Source organism: Hesperophylax consimilis, chromosome 25 (genome assembly GCF_061612785.1).
Source record: "Hesperophylax consimilis isolate HC1 chromosome 25, BYU_Hcon_1.0, whole genome shotgun sequence".
In the NCBI taxonomy this organism is placed as follows: Eukaryota; Metazoa; Arthropoda; class Insecta; order Trichoptera; family Limnephilidae; genus Hesperophylax; species Hesperophylax consimilis.
The window spans coordinates 25,613,621-25,632,691 of NC_142860.1; the positions used below are offsets into that span (position 1 = coordinate 25,613,621).

At 32.1% G+C, this 19,071-nt stretch overlaps 1 protein-coding gene across 1 annotated transcript in view; it reads left to right on the forward strand.

The window, feature by feature from the left end:
- The window catches only part of slou (homeodomain transcription factor slouch), a 30,599-nt gene extending 11,736 nt beyond the window's left edge, over positions 1–18,863 (forward strand). The window contains exons 2-3 of the mRNA XM_089646789.1: positions 16,755–17,092; positions 17,728–18,863. Coding sequence (XP_089502915.1) covers positions 16,755–17,092; positions 17,728–17,979 — 590 coding nt within the window. The 3' untranslated portion in view covers positions 17,980–18,863. The remainder of the gene's footprint in view (positions 1–16,754; positions 17,093–17,727) is intronic.
- Positions 18,864–19,071: the final 208 nt, after the last annotated feature.

Sequence of the window (19,071 nt, forward strand, 5' to 3'; positions counted from 1 at the left end):
GAAGCCCAAAACAAATATCTTTTGTTTTTAAATTTAATTAGCTGTACCTCCCCTTCTCGATGCTGTGGCTCAATCTGTCTGTGCAGATAGAGAAACAATATCGCGTGTTATTTTACCTCAGATGGCGCAGTTGACATCTATATAATACATGTATATAAAAACACACACGTATTCGAATGTAAAGTTGTGTCAAAATTTCAAAGCAATCTGTAAAAAACTTACAGAGATTCAAGATTTTGAACGAACGAACATTAATATTTTTATTTATATAGAAGATTCTGTCGTCGTCGCATTTAGTGGCATATTTTTGCCCCTCGTAATAATTAATATTTTTAATCCCATGAAAATTATGTAAAATAGTACAAATTATCCCCCCAAGTGAATATACATTAAATATTGTCGTGTTTGATCACAAAACAGTTAATATTGTGGAAAGGTACTTAGATGTATATCTTTAAACTAATAATAGTGCCCACGGAACCTTTAAAAAACACCACAAATTCCAAATGAAGCAACATCATTCAGAAGATAAAGGCATCCTTTTCCTACTCCTATATTTCTTTGATAAATGAACACAATTGTTTGATTATTTTACCTCGTTGAAATAACAGTCCATTCTTCCAGTACCTATCGTTCGGTAACCAACAAGTTCAAGAATGATAGAAAATACAAATGGTAGAACTAAATTATTAAAGCCAAATTGCGATACCTGCCCAGCTATTCCAAGTAGAATTAATTTTAAAAGTAACAATAAACTCACTACTAATAACTCTACTCTATAATATTTTGCTAGATTATACATGTTAACAAGTCACTTTTTATTTTATATATTAATATTCTGTTCAAATAAAATATTCTATGTAATTATAACATTCTATACTTTAATATAATTTATTTTGTATTAATTACAATCTATTATAATAAACACCTCATACCTCGATTTATGTCATGTTTTATATAAACCTAGTATTCATTCAACTACCATTACCTACACTAGTAGATATTTTCTTTAATTATGTTTTGTCTCACTGCACTTCTATTAACAACTGTATCACTGTAATTTATTGCTAATATTCTCCTGTGTACCACTGTATTTTTATAATCCGATGTATCATTCTATTGTAAAAGCTATTTTAATGGCGTTTCAATAAATAAATAGATTTGCAAGAGATAAAAAAATAAAACACATTTTACAGATTTGCAAAATAAATCAGATTCAGATTGAAATAGATCAGATTGATTGATGATCGTTTTAGTGGTCGAGCGGTCCAAAGCGTCGGGTTCCCACCCAGGCTTCGCAGGTTCAGACCTTCTCCTACACGGAGAGAAATCGATATTCACCCTCACTATAAATTAGACCTTACTTATAAAACATCAATTTAATAATGTTTTATCGATTTGCCTTGATAATATTATCACGACGATAAAAAATAACGTTGTAATGCAAATACATTCGGATTTTCATGAACACGTGTTCCAACATCATGCTAATATATTTGTAGTTTACTAAAGGCTTATCAGGAAACCTGTTAATTCATTCGTAAGGCCTGCAATCATAACATCTCTATCTTAACTTATCTTTTACCCTTCAATTAAAATATCATTGAAGAAGATTAGTTGCAATATGAAATTATTCATTCTGAATTTGAAATATGAGATGCAAAAATATGACGTTCAATAAATATGTCCCAATAGTCGAATGGTTAAGACGCCTCTCCCGGTAAGACATGAGATCCTGGGTTCGATTCCTAATTGTTAACGTTATCTTTTTATTTTTCTGTGTCTTGTTCTATTTCATGTCTCGTTTAGATTTATTAGAATTATCTTCTTCTTTAATGATAGATTCTTAATACATTAGCAATTCTCAGTGTAGTTGAGCCCTTCATCACAGCATCACTCGAAACCATTTATAAAATTTATAACCCAAGGAACGACGTGTACAACTCGTCCACTAGTATAATATTATATTCATTTCGTAAATTTTAAATCAGACAAATCACTTAAAATAAAAACGATGCATGCAATCCTGAAAATAAAAGAGAATTTAATTAAGCCAAAACATTCCCAGTAGTTTCCCAAATAAATAAAAAACTCTTCTTTCCCATATCGTTTCAGCTAAGCTCCGCCGCCGCCAGGTTCGCTATACCCGAAAAGCCTTCCTTTTCCGCATTTCCGCTTCCCGGCGGCTTTCCACTCTCTTTATCTTTTTACATCTCTTTTTATATCTCTTTTTTACCTACTCCTGCTGCCTACTACGGCCGCAATAACGTTTTTGCGCCCTGCCCCGGGTCCGATTTCCCAATCTCCCCTTTTCAATTAATTCGTCCTCACATGGCCGCAACACCCTAACCTCCTCTACAGGATAAACCCTGGAAGAGATCATTATTAATTAAAAGCATCATAAAAACTGCTGGGTTTTGCTTAGTTAACAGAGTACCTTTTACGTTTAATATGGAGTGAAAATTCCTTTAAATACTCCAAATTACTTCTCGTGCGGAGCTTAAATAAAATGTGTAGGTAAAAAAATACTGGGCGAGGTAAAAAAATTCAGCATACGCAAATTCATGATAAACAATATACAGTCTCTTGATAAACAATATACAAATTCATAATAAACAATATACAGTCTCATGATAAACAATATACAAATTCATGATAAACAATGTGAAGTCTCTTGATAAACAATTAACAAATTTGTGATAAACAATGTACAGTCTCTTGATAAACAATAACCAAATTTGTGATAAACAATGTACAGTCTCTCGATAAACAATATACAAAATCATAATAAACAATATACAGTCTCTCGATAAACAATATACGAATTCATGGTTAACAATATACAGTATCTTATTTTTATATGAAAATAACACGCATTGTTTAAACCACTATTTTTAGTAAAAATTAATAATGATACGAATAGTAATTATGATCCGGATGAAGAAACCATTGGTTGTAAAACTTTTTAATAAATATTATTAAAAAATATTGAAAGAAATGTTGTTATTTAATTTAATTTAAAATGGTGCCACATAGTGAATTTAAAAATTATTCCAAAAGTTAATCTTACTTTTATTTCTAACTAGCTGACGTGTACCCGGCGTTGATAGGGGATTTATAAATGGTTTGGGGTAAATAAAGTTTTTAAGTTGTGAATTCCACAGTGCCTAACAACGGGGTGCATTTTTAAAGTGGAAATAATATTATTTTATTTTAATAAGTATTTGTTTCACTTGATCGTGCCATGTCTTCTTCGGGCGTCATCGACCTCTTTCCTCCATTCGCAGTCATACCTAAAGGAGAGCCTTACAACTCTTTCTTCATTGATAACTCACGTCTCGTTTTACCACAAATTATTGTTTTATTAGTGTCTTCCTTGGACATCCCCGATTTTTTCTACCATTAACTTTAAGTATCATCATGAAATCCACATTAATAATGTTAAAAAACTATACTATGTCGACTTTAACTCAACTCCGTGTCTCATTCCAGTGGTGCAGAGATAATGGTTTCAGTCTTTCTCGAGCGTCCCTGACTTTTTCTACCTTTCAAACCACTCTTTAAATACTCCTTGCTCTTATAAAAATAAACATTGAAATTTTCAGCAAAATCGGATGATTAGCAAAGGTACAAACAAAGAAACATTCATTTCTACGTACGTATATAGATTTTGAAACATTTGGTGTAATTTCGTTTTAATTAACTTTTTATCAATAATTTTTTTACACTTTTTTATTCCTAACCCGACCGGTTTCACCTTTGACGGGCATCTTCAGCCCAGTTGTATAAAAGTTTAGCCACTCGTAATAGGTTTTTAACTTAATGTCGTATCATGAATAACTTAATGTCGCATAATGAATATGTAACCTAATAATATGATGTCGCATTTGAATAACCTAATATAGTTATGAATAACTTAATGTCGCGTTATGAATAACTTAATATGGTTATGAATAACTTTATGTCACATAGTATATAACTTGATATATGGTTATAAATAACTTTATGTCGCATGATGAATAACTTGATAATATGGTTATGAATAACTTTATGTCGCATAGTAGATAACTTGATTATATGGTTATGAATAACTTTATGTCGCATAGTGAATAACTTGATAATATTGTTATGAATAACTTTGATATGGTTATGAATAACTTCATGTCGCACTATGAATTACTTACTATGGTTTTGAATAAGTTAACGTCGCATATTGAATAACTTAAAAATTAATGTCGCTCAACAAAAATCTGGAAAGATGCCCGATGATGTCGATTTCGGCAACGAATTTCTTAAGCCTGCTTTATTTTTTCGCTGTTGCGTGGTGTAACTTTTGTTTAAGCAGAGGTTTCGTATTATTTTCCAAAAACATTCTGAAAAATATATGTGAATAGAAACCTGCTTACGCGCTTATGGGCACTTGTCATCGATTGGTGGTTTGACATCAACTGTTATGTTTGTTGGACAGTAAAATTTATTGCATAGGATTTAAATAATAACATCGATTGTATCGAACGTCTGTCCGTAATTAATTTTAACAAACCTTTCAAATTTTGACATACAGCGCTATTCCTCAAACTTAATTATAAAACGAATTTAGCATCAAATTCGCCAATCAACTGTGCTCTTTATACAACATAATATTTGCCTTAACTTTAACATCGACAAATTTAATAGGAGCATCATGTCAATAATAATATAATTTGTTAAATGCGCATACAAATACACACACAGATACAATCAAACATACACACATACCTACACACTACACACGTCAACTGGTAATTACTAAATATACAATATACATATCAAAAATATGACCTTACAAGGTAACATATCAAAAGTATATTTAATATCTGAAAATTGTTTCAGCATTGTAACCAATGCACTGTTAATTTCTGTAATAAATATATATTATAAGGCTGGCCGCATACATACGTTTTTCGTATTCGATTTCCAAATTCGTTTTCCGTATTCGGACATCCGAATGCACGGAATCAGTAGAAAATACATTAACTGCCGCACACGTTCGTTTTAGTTCCGAACGGAACAAATTCCTTACGCACGTTCCGAATGCGAGCCGGCGCGTTCGGAGAAACCGAATGGAAAAAACCTAATGACGTCATGTGGAACGCAGCTATTGCATACAGTTTGTTTGTGCCGACGCAAACGTACGGAAATTTCCGTTCGTAATTCAGTGTTGCCAACGGATCTTGACCTAATATCGCCGTTTCTCATACATAAGGTAGCGTAAAGTAGCCGAATTTGCTGTTAGGTGGGACATGTTTAAAATTGATGTTTTTACGTGAAAATAAAAATTTCGTGGGGGGGGGGGGTGTGGCTAGAGAATTTAAAAAAAATAAAAAAAATCATGGGGGGGGCGTGGCTAGATAATTTCAAGAAAATATAAAATTTGTCCCCAGAAAAATAAATTTCATGGGGGGGGGGGTGGCTAGAAAATTTCGGGACATGTTTAAAATTGATGTTTTTGAAGTAGCTTAATTGGCGACCAGTCGCCTTTTAGATTTTTTCGGCGCCGATTCTTCTCTGAGTAGCCTAAATGGCGATATATCGCCCTTGTTAGCAACACTGGTACCGACGTTTATACATTCCGAATGAAGAAAAACGAACGTTTGCGCTAGTCTCACGGAATTCCGAATACGGAAAACGAATTCGGAAATCGAATACGGAAAACGTATGTATGCGGCCAGCCTAAAAGTAAGTGTACAATGTGCGTGCTGCTAAAACTAAAAAACGAATCTAGGTACGATCAAGGGAGTTAAGTTCTGTGGTCGCCCTCTATCCCCCATCCACGAAGAAGGTTCCCGTTTTTACCTGAAGGACATGCTTTTACAGATATAAGGGCTGGAAGTTTCGCACTCTAGAAATTTCTAGAACAGTTCAGAACATTCTAGAGTATCCGAGAGCATTCCTCAACATTCCAGAACATACTGGAATATTCTGAAATATAGTGGAATGTTCGGGAACAGTCTGGAGCGTTCGGGAACATCCCGGAACATTCCAGATCATAATTAACTAAAAACTGGATTACAGGCAATTTCCTGATAATTTTTTAAAATAAATTCGTAATCGTGACAGTGTGACAGTACATTGGTATTTCTAAATACTATAAAACAAAGTCACTATCCGCGTTTGTCTGTATGTGCGCTTAGTTCTCCCAAACTATGCAACGGTGTTTGATAGGGTTTACTCTATCATTTTGAGAATTCCTTCCGGTAGGTTTATGTATCACGTACACGTCATTTTATACATGTCAGATAGTATAAAATAAATAATATACAATACAGGTTTCATAGTCCTGGTCAGTACTGTCATCTAATTACTGTAACAACTAAATAATTTTAATTATCATTTTCAAAATTAGAACTGACATGTCAATAATTCACACCAGCGATAAAGTACAAACTACAAACCTTTAGATTTTCGTGAATACGAGTATTTACTATTGATCATCTTGCAGCGATAGTCCTTCTTATGATACATTATCTTTTAGCTTTACGAATCTTACAATTATAATATCCCGTGATTTTTCACGGGTCTGCGCTAGTATCATATTTAAACTATTTGTGAGAAATATTATCTAACAAAATCATAATAACCTAATAAGAAACATGATTCTTCACAACGGGGGTTGAAATTACCCAAGATTGGATTTATTTCCTGATCACGACTTGGAGGGTTGATTTAACATCCCCTGTTTGTATCAATTTCAGGCAATAATACGAGGGAAGTTCGGCTAATCGGATAGTTATAGTGCCAAATCTACCCATTCCGATAAGGGGTAGAAAAATAATTATAACCTGTAATTTAACTGTCATTGAAATGTGATATTTATACGTTGGGGTATGTTGTAGTAACATTGCGTAAATTGATTTTTGGTGCCAATCTTACTAGTGACTTTTTGATGTTATGTAATACAATAAATGATATACAATTTACTAGAAAAATTGCCTCTTTCTTCTAGTGGAATTGTGATTGAATTGAATTGTTAAATTTCGAAAAGGCACAAGGCTATAGAAACGTTCATTTTCGGGTTCCGTGAAAGTCCTATTCAAGTTCTTTTATTATATCATTATAGGCCAGTTACTTGACAGAACTGAAATAATAACAGAACCTGAAAAAACTTTGACAATTAACTTTGAAAATTGAAGAATTGTTCAAATTCTCTTAAACAACCGGTCCTTAGATTAGGCCAATTGTTTGACAGAATTTGAACAATTAATAAAATATCAGAGTTAATCTTCCAGTTCTATAAAGATTCTATTGAAGTTTTTTATTATATTGTTATTGTCCAGTGGTTTTGAGTAACTGAAATAATAATAAAAAATAACTTTTACTGGATTTGAAAATTAACTTTGAAGTTTGATGAAAACAATAAACTAAATGTCAAATTTTAACATGCTACATTTATTGTATAAACGAGAGGCATATTTCATTTGACAGTTCGGAGAAAGAGTTTGGGACTCTCTAGGAAAACATTATGTTTAATTGAATAAAATTGCGGCGGGTCAATACAAGATTCGGAATAGCCGAAGAGTGTATTATAATATGAGTGAAGGAGTTGTGTGATGTTCTAACCTCACAAACTGGCTTAGTCGAAATAAACTAATTGTCCAATTCAATATTTTGGAATAACTTAGGATGGGTTGTTTCGGAGAATTTGAACAATTCATCAAATTTCAACGTTCATTTTCGGGTTCTGTGAAAGTCCTATTCAAGTTCTGTTACTATATCATTATGGGCTAGTTGCTTGACAAAACTGAAATAAAAACAGAACTTGAAAATTAACTTTGAAATTTGAAGAATTGTTCAAATTCTCCGAAACAACCCATCCTTACTGTAGCTTATTAAATTATGAAATTCAATATTTTGGAATAAATTATTGCAGCTTATTAAATTGTTACATTCAATATTTTGGAATAACTTATTGTAGCTTATTTAATCATCAAATTCAATATTTTGGAATAACTTATTGTAGCTTATTAAATTGTCAAATTCAAAATTTTGGAATAACTTATTGTAGCTTATTAAATTTTCAAATTCAATATTTTGGAATAACTTATTATAGCTTATTAAATTGTCAAATTCAAAATTTTGGAATAACTTATTGTAGCTTATTAAATTGTCAAATTCAATATTTTGGAATAACTTATTATAGCTTATTAAATCATCAAATTCAATATTTTGGAATAACTTATTGTAGCTTATTAAATTGGCAAATTTAATATTTTGAAAAAGTTATTGTAGCTTATTAAATTATGAAATTCAATATTTTGGAATAAGTTACTGTAGTTTATTAAATTGTCAAATTCAATATTTTGGAATAACTTATTGTAACTTATTAAATTGTCAAATTCAAAATTTTGGAATAACTTATTGTAGCTTATTAAATTGTCAAATTCAATATTTTGGAATAACTTATTGTAACTTATTAAATTGTCAAATTCAAAATTTTGGAATAACTTATTGTAGCTTATTAAATTGTCAAATTCAATATTTTGGAATAACTTTTATTAAATTGTAGTTTATTAAACTCGTTACAATATTAATTATTTATTGAATAATATTTCAGAGTGGAAGATACTACCAGTATCGCCCTGGTGTAAGACCACCATTCAGAATTGAAACGTTGCTCCAAATGGCTTTAGCCGTGTTTAGTGACTAGATCTGAATAGCCAGGTACTTCCTCACCTTCCTCTTTCCCTTCCCCACTTACCTTCAGCCTCACAACATCCCCCAATTGGGGATGCCATAGTCTCACTGGCTCCAGACGGGAGCAGTTGGGACTCTTGTGAGGTATTCACTATAAAAATAAAAAAAAAAAATGATTAACAATAGTGTATTATAATAGTGAAGGAGTTGTGTAATGTTCAAACCTGACAAACTGGCTAAATCGAACGAAACTAACTGTCAAACTCAAAATTTTGAAATATAAATCTTAAATGAAACGCAAAACAAAAAACGGTCGCAACTGGGATCGAACCCATGTACTTTGTCTTACAGAGACAACTCCTTACCAATTGACCTATTGAAATCTAATAAAATTCCATCATTTAAATCTATCTCATCTTACAATCTAAGAACCAATATATTTTTTTTATTTGTTAATTATTTGCTCACGCCTTGGAGGCTTTTTACATGTATGCAGTTAAGTTGTTCAGGAGTACAATAATAATAACATAATAAGCTGAGTATAAGCAATATAAGCAGGTACCATACAGGTTATCATGGAGTTCAATACATGTAAAAAATAAGTACTTAAAGTACTATGAAAGAAGTTACAGAGCAATGTATAGGAACATTGTTGATATTGATAAAAATGACCATAAACAGTTTGTTTTACATTGATTTTCCTTAATTATTTTGTATATTTCTTACTGCTATATTTTTGTAATATTATAAAGTATTAACTGAATACAATTGAAATGGTGCAACACTGATGTTTATTTTATGCTATAAAAATATAAAGGAAATATAATATTTAAGGCGTTCTATCAATAAAATGACAAGACGACAAATTGGGAACAGGAAACCTCAATTATCACAAAAAATTATCAAGTTTACGGAGTAAAATGAGTAATGCTAATTTATTAAGAATCTCTTAAAATTATTGGCAATCCGGTTAAAACGAGATTGCAGGCTTTTAATGAATGAATTAATAGGCTTCCTGACAAATTTGTATTTAAAAAAATGAATATACTATCATAATATCGAAAACGTGTTAATAAAAATGCTTATATTTCAGCATTTTGTCATTATATATCATCACGGAAAATGCAGATGCACGAACACGTGTTCCGATATATAAGGATTTTTCTAATATTTAATCAAGAAAAACGATTTACCAGACTGTTCCCGAACATTCCACTATATTCTAAAATATTCCGGGGTGTTCTGGAATATCGTGGGAAAATAACACGAAACCTCTGCCTAAATAATAGCTACACCACGCAACAGCGACAGAATAAAGCAGATTTAGGAAATTCTTTGCTGAAATCGACACCATCGTGCATCTTCTCTGATTTTTGTTGACCGACATTAATTTATTGATAACCATATTATGTTTTATTCTTTCTTTTCTAAAAGTTTGTCAGGAAGCCTATGAATTCATTCTTAACCAGATTACTAATAATTTGAATAGTTAACAAATTAGCAGTACCTACTCATTTTCTGCGTCTTGTTTTACAAAACTTTCGTAGTACATATTTACTTTTATAATAACTAATAAGCTTCAAAAAGTTGTAATATAACGATCATATAAATAAAACTATTAAAAAATATGACTCGAATGGTATGTTTAGGTTTAAAAAATTCGTCGCGAGTATTTTGACTGTAGGAGTTCTAAAATCAGTCCTGTCTTCAATTAGAAAATTCCCAGTAAATTCAGTCGGTTAGAGCTAACAACACGACAATATACAACCTTGTTGTGCACCTTCACCCTTCCGGAGTGGCTGGAGTGAAAAGGGGTGCTGCGGTTGCCATGGATCCTGTTGTTTAACAGTTCCCAATCTTTGGACGAATATCCTCTGTGAGACACAAATTCGATTGTGGATAGTTTTGGAAAATTTGTTTTAAAGATTCGAATTAAAATAATTTCTACAACTCATCTGGAAATTATCTAACCGATTTTCAGTTATTAACAACAAAATTAGGTAATTAAAAAGAACTTATGTTCTGTTGGATTTAACAACGGTGGCATACGATTTTTTTTGTTGGGAAGAAGGTGTTAAGAAGTTTTTTTTGTCGTATTAAGCCTAAGGCAAAATTCCACAAATATATTCATTATATATATATAATAAGCAGTAATTGTCTATTGAAGTACTTGTTCATATTGAATTATTTAGCTTGGGAATAGGCCGACGTAGCTCTGTGCACCAAAGCACCTGACCGGACATCAGATGGTGCGGGATCAATTCCCATCGGCGGCATTTATTTATACTCGGGATGTATTTTCAACTTGTATGGATATTTATTATAATGTTATAATAAGTTTATCCGTGTTAGGAGCGCTCTAACAGAATTCTGAAAAACAAAATATTTAAAAAATATACATATTTCTCCGCTTGCTGCATCTAAAACCTTGCCGTTAAGATATTTTTCTTAATTCAAATCCATTTTTTGGAAGAAAAACCTTTAATGACAAACCACTAAAACCAAATAGAGTAAAATTCTCCGATTTGGTTAAATCACTAAGTTTTTTTTTACTAGGTGTCACTTTCCTTTGTTTTTGAATTACATACTAAAAATTCGGAGCGAAAGTATCTATATACTGTAGGAAACTTTATATTTTTGGAAATAACTATAAACGAACAAAAATATAAATTAGGAAAACAATTTCAATGAAAACACCTGCCTTAAATACAAACACGTTGGGTCGCATAAGTTTTTTGTTATTCTAAACATGTTGCATTATTACAAAGTTTGAAAAACCCTTATGTAGTGAATTAACACGCCGAGAAGGTTACGATGATCGCGCAAAGCCTCCTGGCACCCCTGAAGCCTACATCCTCCCAGCCAACCCCATCCATCCTTTCTACTCCCAACTTCCCCCAACTACCACCCTTGGCGGCATAAAGGTATCCGCTGAAATCACACCGGAAGGGATGATTCTGTTGGGGAGGTTATTAATTAATAAAAAGAGGTTTTGGTCCGGGTACTGAAAGCATTTCAACGACTTTTGAATACTCTGCTATAAATTGCAGTGGTTGGTAATGGCTTTGAGATGTATTGCTTGGTTTTTTTTTACATGGCATTAGAAATACAATTTATTTTATATTAGCTTTTAATTTCGTTTATATATGTAATTGGTATACCTTATTGTATAAATCTAAGTGTTTGAGCTCTGCACTTATTCAATTCAATTTTGAAAATACTTCCTACTAATTTATGCCTCACAATATATCCCAATCTGGGATACCATAGTCTCACTGGCTCCAGATGGTTGGGAGCAGTTTAGACTCTTGTGTGGTGTTCACGTTGAAAAGAAAACATTTATGTATATAACTGTAACTAGTAATTTGTATAACTTTGCAAAAAGTGGATTGTTCTCACGTAAATTAGCATATCTCGAAAAATACAAAATAAATAACAACTTGTCTGATTTCAGTAATTTTAATAGTAATTGAAATAATATTTACATGTAATCTTTATCCGGTTTAAAACGGAATTGTAGGAAGTTAACGAATAAATTGATGGGTTTTCTAATAGACTGTTAAAAAGTACGTATTATCACGACGTCGGAACACGTGTTCATAAAAATCCTAATATTTCAGCATTTCCTCATTTTATATTAACAAGGCAAAGGCAGGTGCATAAACACGTGTTACGATATGTTAGGAATTTACTAATAATTTATTAGAAAATGGCCTGCAATCCTGTTTTTAATCGGATTACCTATAATTTTATAAATTTTTTAATAAATTAGCAATACTTAATTTTCGTAGCTATATAAGCTACGTTGGCACCTAGTTCATGGTAAATATGTGCTCCATCCTTGCAACTAGATAAACAACTAAAAACTAAACGATATTCTTACTATCTTCGGTCATTGTACAAATAAACGAAAAACTAATTTTTTTTTATTAAAGATAAAATTATGTTTACAAGAAAAGTTTTTATGTAAAGCACAAAGGATAACAAATTATTAGCCTGAAACGCAAACATCATTCGAAGAAATCTTCCTAAAAAAATATTATGATAATGACCTGACAGGTAATAAGAAGGGTGCGAGTTCAATTCCCTTCCGCGGCATTTATTTTTTCTCGGAAGATTTTTTAAAGTTCATATTTGTATTTCGGTTTAATAATTATTGCTTATAATAACTAATTCAATGCATAAATTATTGCTTACAATACCTGATTTAATCTATAAATGATTGCTTATACTAATTAATTAAATGTAAAATTTTTTGCTTTTAATACCTCATTTAATCTATAAATGATTGCTTTTAATAACTAATTTAATGTATAAATTACTGCTTATAATACATAATTCATGTATAAATTATTGCTTATAATAACTAATGTATAAATTACTTCTTATAATACATAATTTAATGTATAAATTTTTGCTTATAATACCTAATTTAATCTATAAATGATTGCTTTAAATAACTAATTTAATGTATAAATTACTGCTTATAATACATAATTCGTGTATAAATTATTGCTTATAATAACTAATGTATAAATTACTTCTTATAATACATAATTTAATGTATAAATTTTTGCTTATAATACCTAATTTAATCTATAAATGATTGCTTTTAATAACTAATTTAATGTATAAATTACTGCTTATAATACATAATTCATATATAAATTATTGCTTATAATAACTATTTTAATGTATAAATTATTGCTTATAATACATAATTTAATGTACTCGTATAAATTTTTGCTTATAATACCTAATTTAATCTATAAATGATTGCTTTTAATAACTAATTTAATGTATAAATTACTGCTTATAATACATAATTCATGTATAAATTATTGCTTATAATAACTTATTTAATGTATAAATTACTGCTAATAATACATAATTTAATGTATGAATTATTGCTTATTATACCTAATTTAACGCATAAATTATAGCTGATAACAAGAAATTTATTGTATAAATTATTGCTTATAATAATTAATGTAATGTTTAAATTGATCTAACACCCGGCGATTTTCAGCTAACCGCGATACAATTTAACAATAATTACTTATCAAATCGTTCGCAGAATAAAGCTGTCAATTAAAATAAAATTTATTACATCAAAAGCCATCAATTGAAAGCTTTTAAAGTCCCGTTCAATTACCGATTTGACTTATCGCCGTTTGCCAAATCATTCCGGGGATATATTTTACTTGTATAATATACGAGAGGAAAGTGGCTTTAGGAATCGATACAGATTGGACCAGAGTGGCTTCTGCGTTTTAAAATGATACATCATATCAAAAAGTCGAGATAGTATATTGACATGACTATAGTGAAGGGTTGAATTGACAGCCCTGCCATCGTCGCCACTATTAAATTCCATGTGCCAATTAGAAACACAAGACACTGTCTACCAAATCTTTATTTTGTTTGGGTGTTGCGATATTACTAAGGGCGATACAATGGGAAGAAATGCAAAATCTTTTTTTTTGTTTGAAAATTTTATCGCGTAGAAATATTATAAATGCTGCGAGTAGAACATGTATTAAATTGGTCTTAATTCAGCATATTTTGTATATTTCTCTTTATATAATAATATAATACAAATGATTTTCCAATGCCTGTCACACTGGGGAATAATAAAATATTGTGAATAATAGTATTCATTTTTAAACCTACAATAAGTTTGAAATATTGGCGTCGTTCAATTAAAAATAAAAATTGTCTCAAAAATCACACGTCGCCACTGGTTACAGCCTAGCGGGTCACGTGACATGCACTCCGTCTTGTTCCAGCAGCCCTTACGGCCGCAACAGAGAACGTAACACGTGATCTGTTGCGACGTGCGGTGCGAGCAGTGGTGGCGTGCGATAGATTTTTTGTTTGTTTGTTTGTTTGTTTATATTTGAAGAAAAGCAAAATGAATTATGTATTTTAAGTACAAACACTCGTATGCTTAGGAATTGCTGGTTAAAATCCTTCGGCTGTATGTTGATTCACGTTGTACCTATATACTATATATATACATCAGGTTTATATGTAATAATGGAATACATTTTTATGTAATTTGCTTTCTGTCTATGGATTTTTTAGTCAAGTTATCACAATTGGCCCAATTAAATTTACTGGCTTAGTTGTAAAGAGCTTCTCTAGCATATTTCATTCCACCGGTACGATGACTACCTAAGCGAAAAAGTATATATAAGCGCATAATCGCAAAAGGTCAAAGACTTAGGCGGCCGATAATTGAAAAGTTTCCGACGCCGACGCGTAAAAAGCTCGCAAAACCGCTTACATTCAAATTATTTAATTGACTTTGCCTGTTTTCATATTGGATCTGTCATTTAGTCGGCGGAGGAATTAATTGGAATTTAAACAGGCAAAACTTTTCTAGACCACAAAACAAAAAATCTGTATTATGTGCAGTGTCCGGAAAGTAGTGGTACCAATGGGAATCTGAGGGATCCACAAAACATTTATAGAAAACCAAAAAAGCATAACTGCGTTTCATTTTTCAAAAGACAACAGCTGATAGTAACACCCTAGCGAATAAATTCCAACCTCGGACGTTATTTACTTCGCTCTTCAGTCTACTACGCGAAAGCTCAAATCAAGAAAAGTTATACCACAAAATCGACTTCAAATGTGATGTAGATTCACCAATTTACCCCAAGTCTCTGGACACCGTGTATAAACTTTATTGCATTGACTGTCCATGTTACTAAGTTTTGAAAACAACTGGAAAATTTGATTTTAGGATTAAACAATACCAAAATTTTAGAATTCGCATAATCACATAATTTCAAAGAACCACGGTTTTTGTAAAGATAAAGATACAGATCTCAATATTAATAGCAAAAGAAAACGATTTTACAGTAAAAGGTCTTAGAAATTAAGAAATCCGTAAATAGCAATGAAATCATAATTTAATTCTAATATAACCTCTCAATCTTTCTCTCTCTCTGCCACCCCCATTTCAACACCTAATGTATTGATTATAATTTTGTGATAATATCAAATTTTTATTCATTTAAACCTGACCAAGGAAAGGTGGTTCTAAAACCGGTTGGAAAAATACTCTATATAAATAAAGTGGTGTTTCACTAAGTGATTTTTTTTATTAAATAACTAACTAACCACCTTACCGTTTCTTCGCAGTGTTAGGCACTGAAGGCAGAGAGGACAGACTACCAAACGACTCGGTTTTGTCACAGTCCTTGCCTCGTTCACATTCATACATCGTCTCATACGTACTCTTCTATTATTCCGACTATTGACATGGCCCGACTCAAATATCTGATTCACTTGATCGTGTCATGTTTACATCGGGCAACCTGATTTCTTATACCATTTTCACCACTGAAATATTTATATAGTTTTAGCTGAATAAAATAATATTTTTAAGACTATGGCTAAGTACTTACCCTATCAAAAAGACATATTTCCAAATCTCCGAGACAAAGAAATAAAAGAATAACTGAATTAACTCAAATCCATCGTAAGTTGATATCTACTTTATTTTATTCAAGAAATTTCATTTGAATCTCGGCAGATGTTTCAAGTAACAAACGTCCCGACCTGCGACTGATGTTATAAAGGAAGTGTTGACTGAATTAGTGTCAGTCTCGTTTGTTTTTTGTTACACTCTGATATGAAACGGACATGAGATGAATGAAAGGTGATGTTATTATTAGACTATTAGAAAGAGACAAATTAAAAGCAGATGTGTGACATTATTGTGTTTATTTATGTATGTTTCTTTAGTTAGCTGTGAAAGCAAATTTCAATTAATGTTCATTGGTAAGTTACAGAGTTAGATTAAATGTTGTTGGATAGGCGATATTAATCGTATTAATTTACAAAATATCTATTTTTTAATCGAGCAGGTTGGAAAACACAAAAAATAATTGAAACTGAAAAATAATAAAAAGATTCGGTCGCATCTAGGAGTTGAACCCAGGACCTAAGCCTTGACGAGGTTTGCTCTATCACTGAACAAATCCGACTCTATCCCCTTCGGTCAAAATATACGGATATCGACGTAAACTTTAAATTTTGACGTCATTAAAAATTTAATTTTGTTTCAGGTAAAGACAACGCCCAGCACTCTGATAACGAAGAAAACGATGGAGACGACAATGACGACAACCTAGATGATGACACACTAACCCAATCCGACCTGGAGGACAACGGGGACCCGAAGAGTCCATCGGGTGTCTCCGGCAGTCGTCGGAGCAGCAAGGGCGGCAGTCGGGAAGGCGGAAAGGGTGGCGGGGGCGGAGGCGGAGCGAAGCCTCGGAGGGCCAGAACAGCCTTCACCTATGAGCAGCTGGTATCGCTGGAGAATAAGTTCAAGACAACCAGATATCTGAGCGTTTGTGAACGGCTAAATTTGGCTTTAAGTTTGAGCCTTACTGAAACACAGGTAAGCAAGATTCTCAAAATTATAGGTACTTCATCTTACCTACTATTCCGTTAATTTAACCAAAACTGAAGATAATTTGTTTCTCTTTGAGTTGGTTGTTTTGTTTTGTTTTGAATCATGCAGTATTTCTGCATCAAAATTCTTAAATCCACATTTCACAATGTGTTCTACTTGAAAATATGAAAACAGTTTATTACCGTTTTTTTATTTATTAGCTTTTCATCTTATGTGTGTAATTTTTTGGGCCACAATTTAAAGTATGCCGATTCATTATTACTCATTTCTCTAATTCCATTACTATAATCACAGTTCTTCAATCTACGGTGATATTTGGCCTTCTTCACAAATATTCTCAATTGACTCTAGGCTCTGGTCACTACCAAATCCTAAAAATAATATTTTGCTTCGCTAGCCTTCTGGTTTCTCCATCCCGCTCTTATTTTCTTCAGCGCAGTGAGTCTACTTCTTCCTCGTGTGTCACTAGTTTGCTTCCACAAAAATCATATTGGGGTATACACTATTTGCCCATTACTTTCAATATCTTATCAACTAGTCTTCCCATCAGTAATATTTTCTATTTATCTTCAATTGATTAAAAAATTACTCAATTTACTAATGACTCTTTTCTCCAACAGGTCAAAATCTGGTTTCAAAACCGTCGTACAAAATGGAAGAAACAAAACCCCGGTATGGACGTCAACAGCCCGACAGTGCCTCCGCCGCCCTCGTCTTTCCCTGGAGGCCCGCCCTTCGGAGGCGCGCTGCTGTACGCGCCGCACGCCGCCCACTACGGTTTTGGAGGGGCGGGGGCCGCCTATGGACCCTCGTACTTCCACCATCTTGCTGGACACCACCACCACGCGCTGGGACACTCGCATAGCGCGTGATCAGCGCTCAATGCCGAGAGGCTGAACGGAGGAAAGTGAAGTGAAGTGAATTGAAAGACAAGACTTTCAAAATCAATTAAAAACTTTCAAAAGATATGCAGAGAAATAACTATTTAACCTACTACTGAGTATCAGAGTTGTATAATGGTTAGGTGAAATACAAGATTTTCAAAATCAATAAAAGCTTTCAAAAGACAAACAAAACGCTTGTTCTAGCAAATAACTTTTCAACCAACTTCGCGGTCTCATTGACTTTTCTTACCTGTAAGTCTTTGACTATCCAAAGATATCTTATTACTGATTTTTGTAACACAACGACAAAAGACATTTCTTCAGAGGACACTCTTTAATTCCTGTTCGAGATGAAATATTTATTTTGCACTAGCGTGCGTAACTTAGTTGCAGAATCACAAATGCCCGTGTTTTCTTTCAATTAACGTCCAAATTCCACAAGGAACCTGTTTTATTAGTGGCATTTCCAAGAATGGTAATTTCTGGACTGCCTTTTAGTTTTTGACCATCCAAAAAGTTATCTCATGAAGAGGTTAATTTTCAGGACAAAAAATAAAATTTTAAGAATCCTCATGAATCGTTCTCACTGTTGACAAGATCGGGAAGATTTTTTTTCCATCTAAAAACATCTGCAAATTCTTTTTCTAACTCCAAATGGAGTTCCACAGGGAACAAATCTAGGTCCTGTTTTAAATGTGATATTTCTGAAGTATTTCAGTTTAATTCATCGAGTTATTAAATATTCCGCATTAATTCGAAAATGATTCAGTGGTTAAAAATATTTTTGATTTTCCCCTTCATCGGAAAAAAATTTGATGCGTTAGTTAAACTAAGAAAAAAACTGTTCTTTTTGTAATATAAATCATGAATTCATTAGGTGCAATACAACTGAGTTTCTCTTTTTCAATGAAAAAATAATATTTATTAGTATAATTTTTAATACTCAAATATTGATGAAAACGTTTGGATGTATGATAATTGCTAGATTGCATTAAAGAAAATATGTAAAATATATTGGAACTTACCAATATATTGTACAACTTATACATATTATAAGTTATAAATACTTTATTATACTGT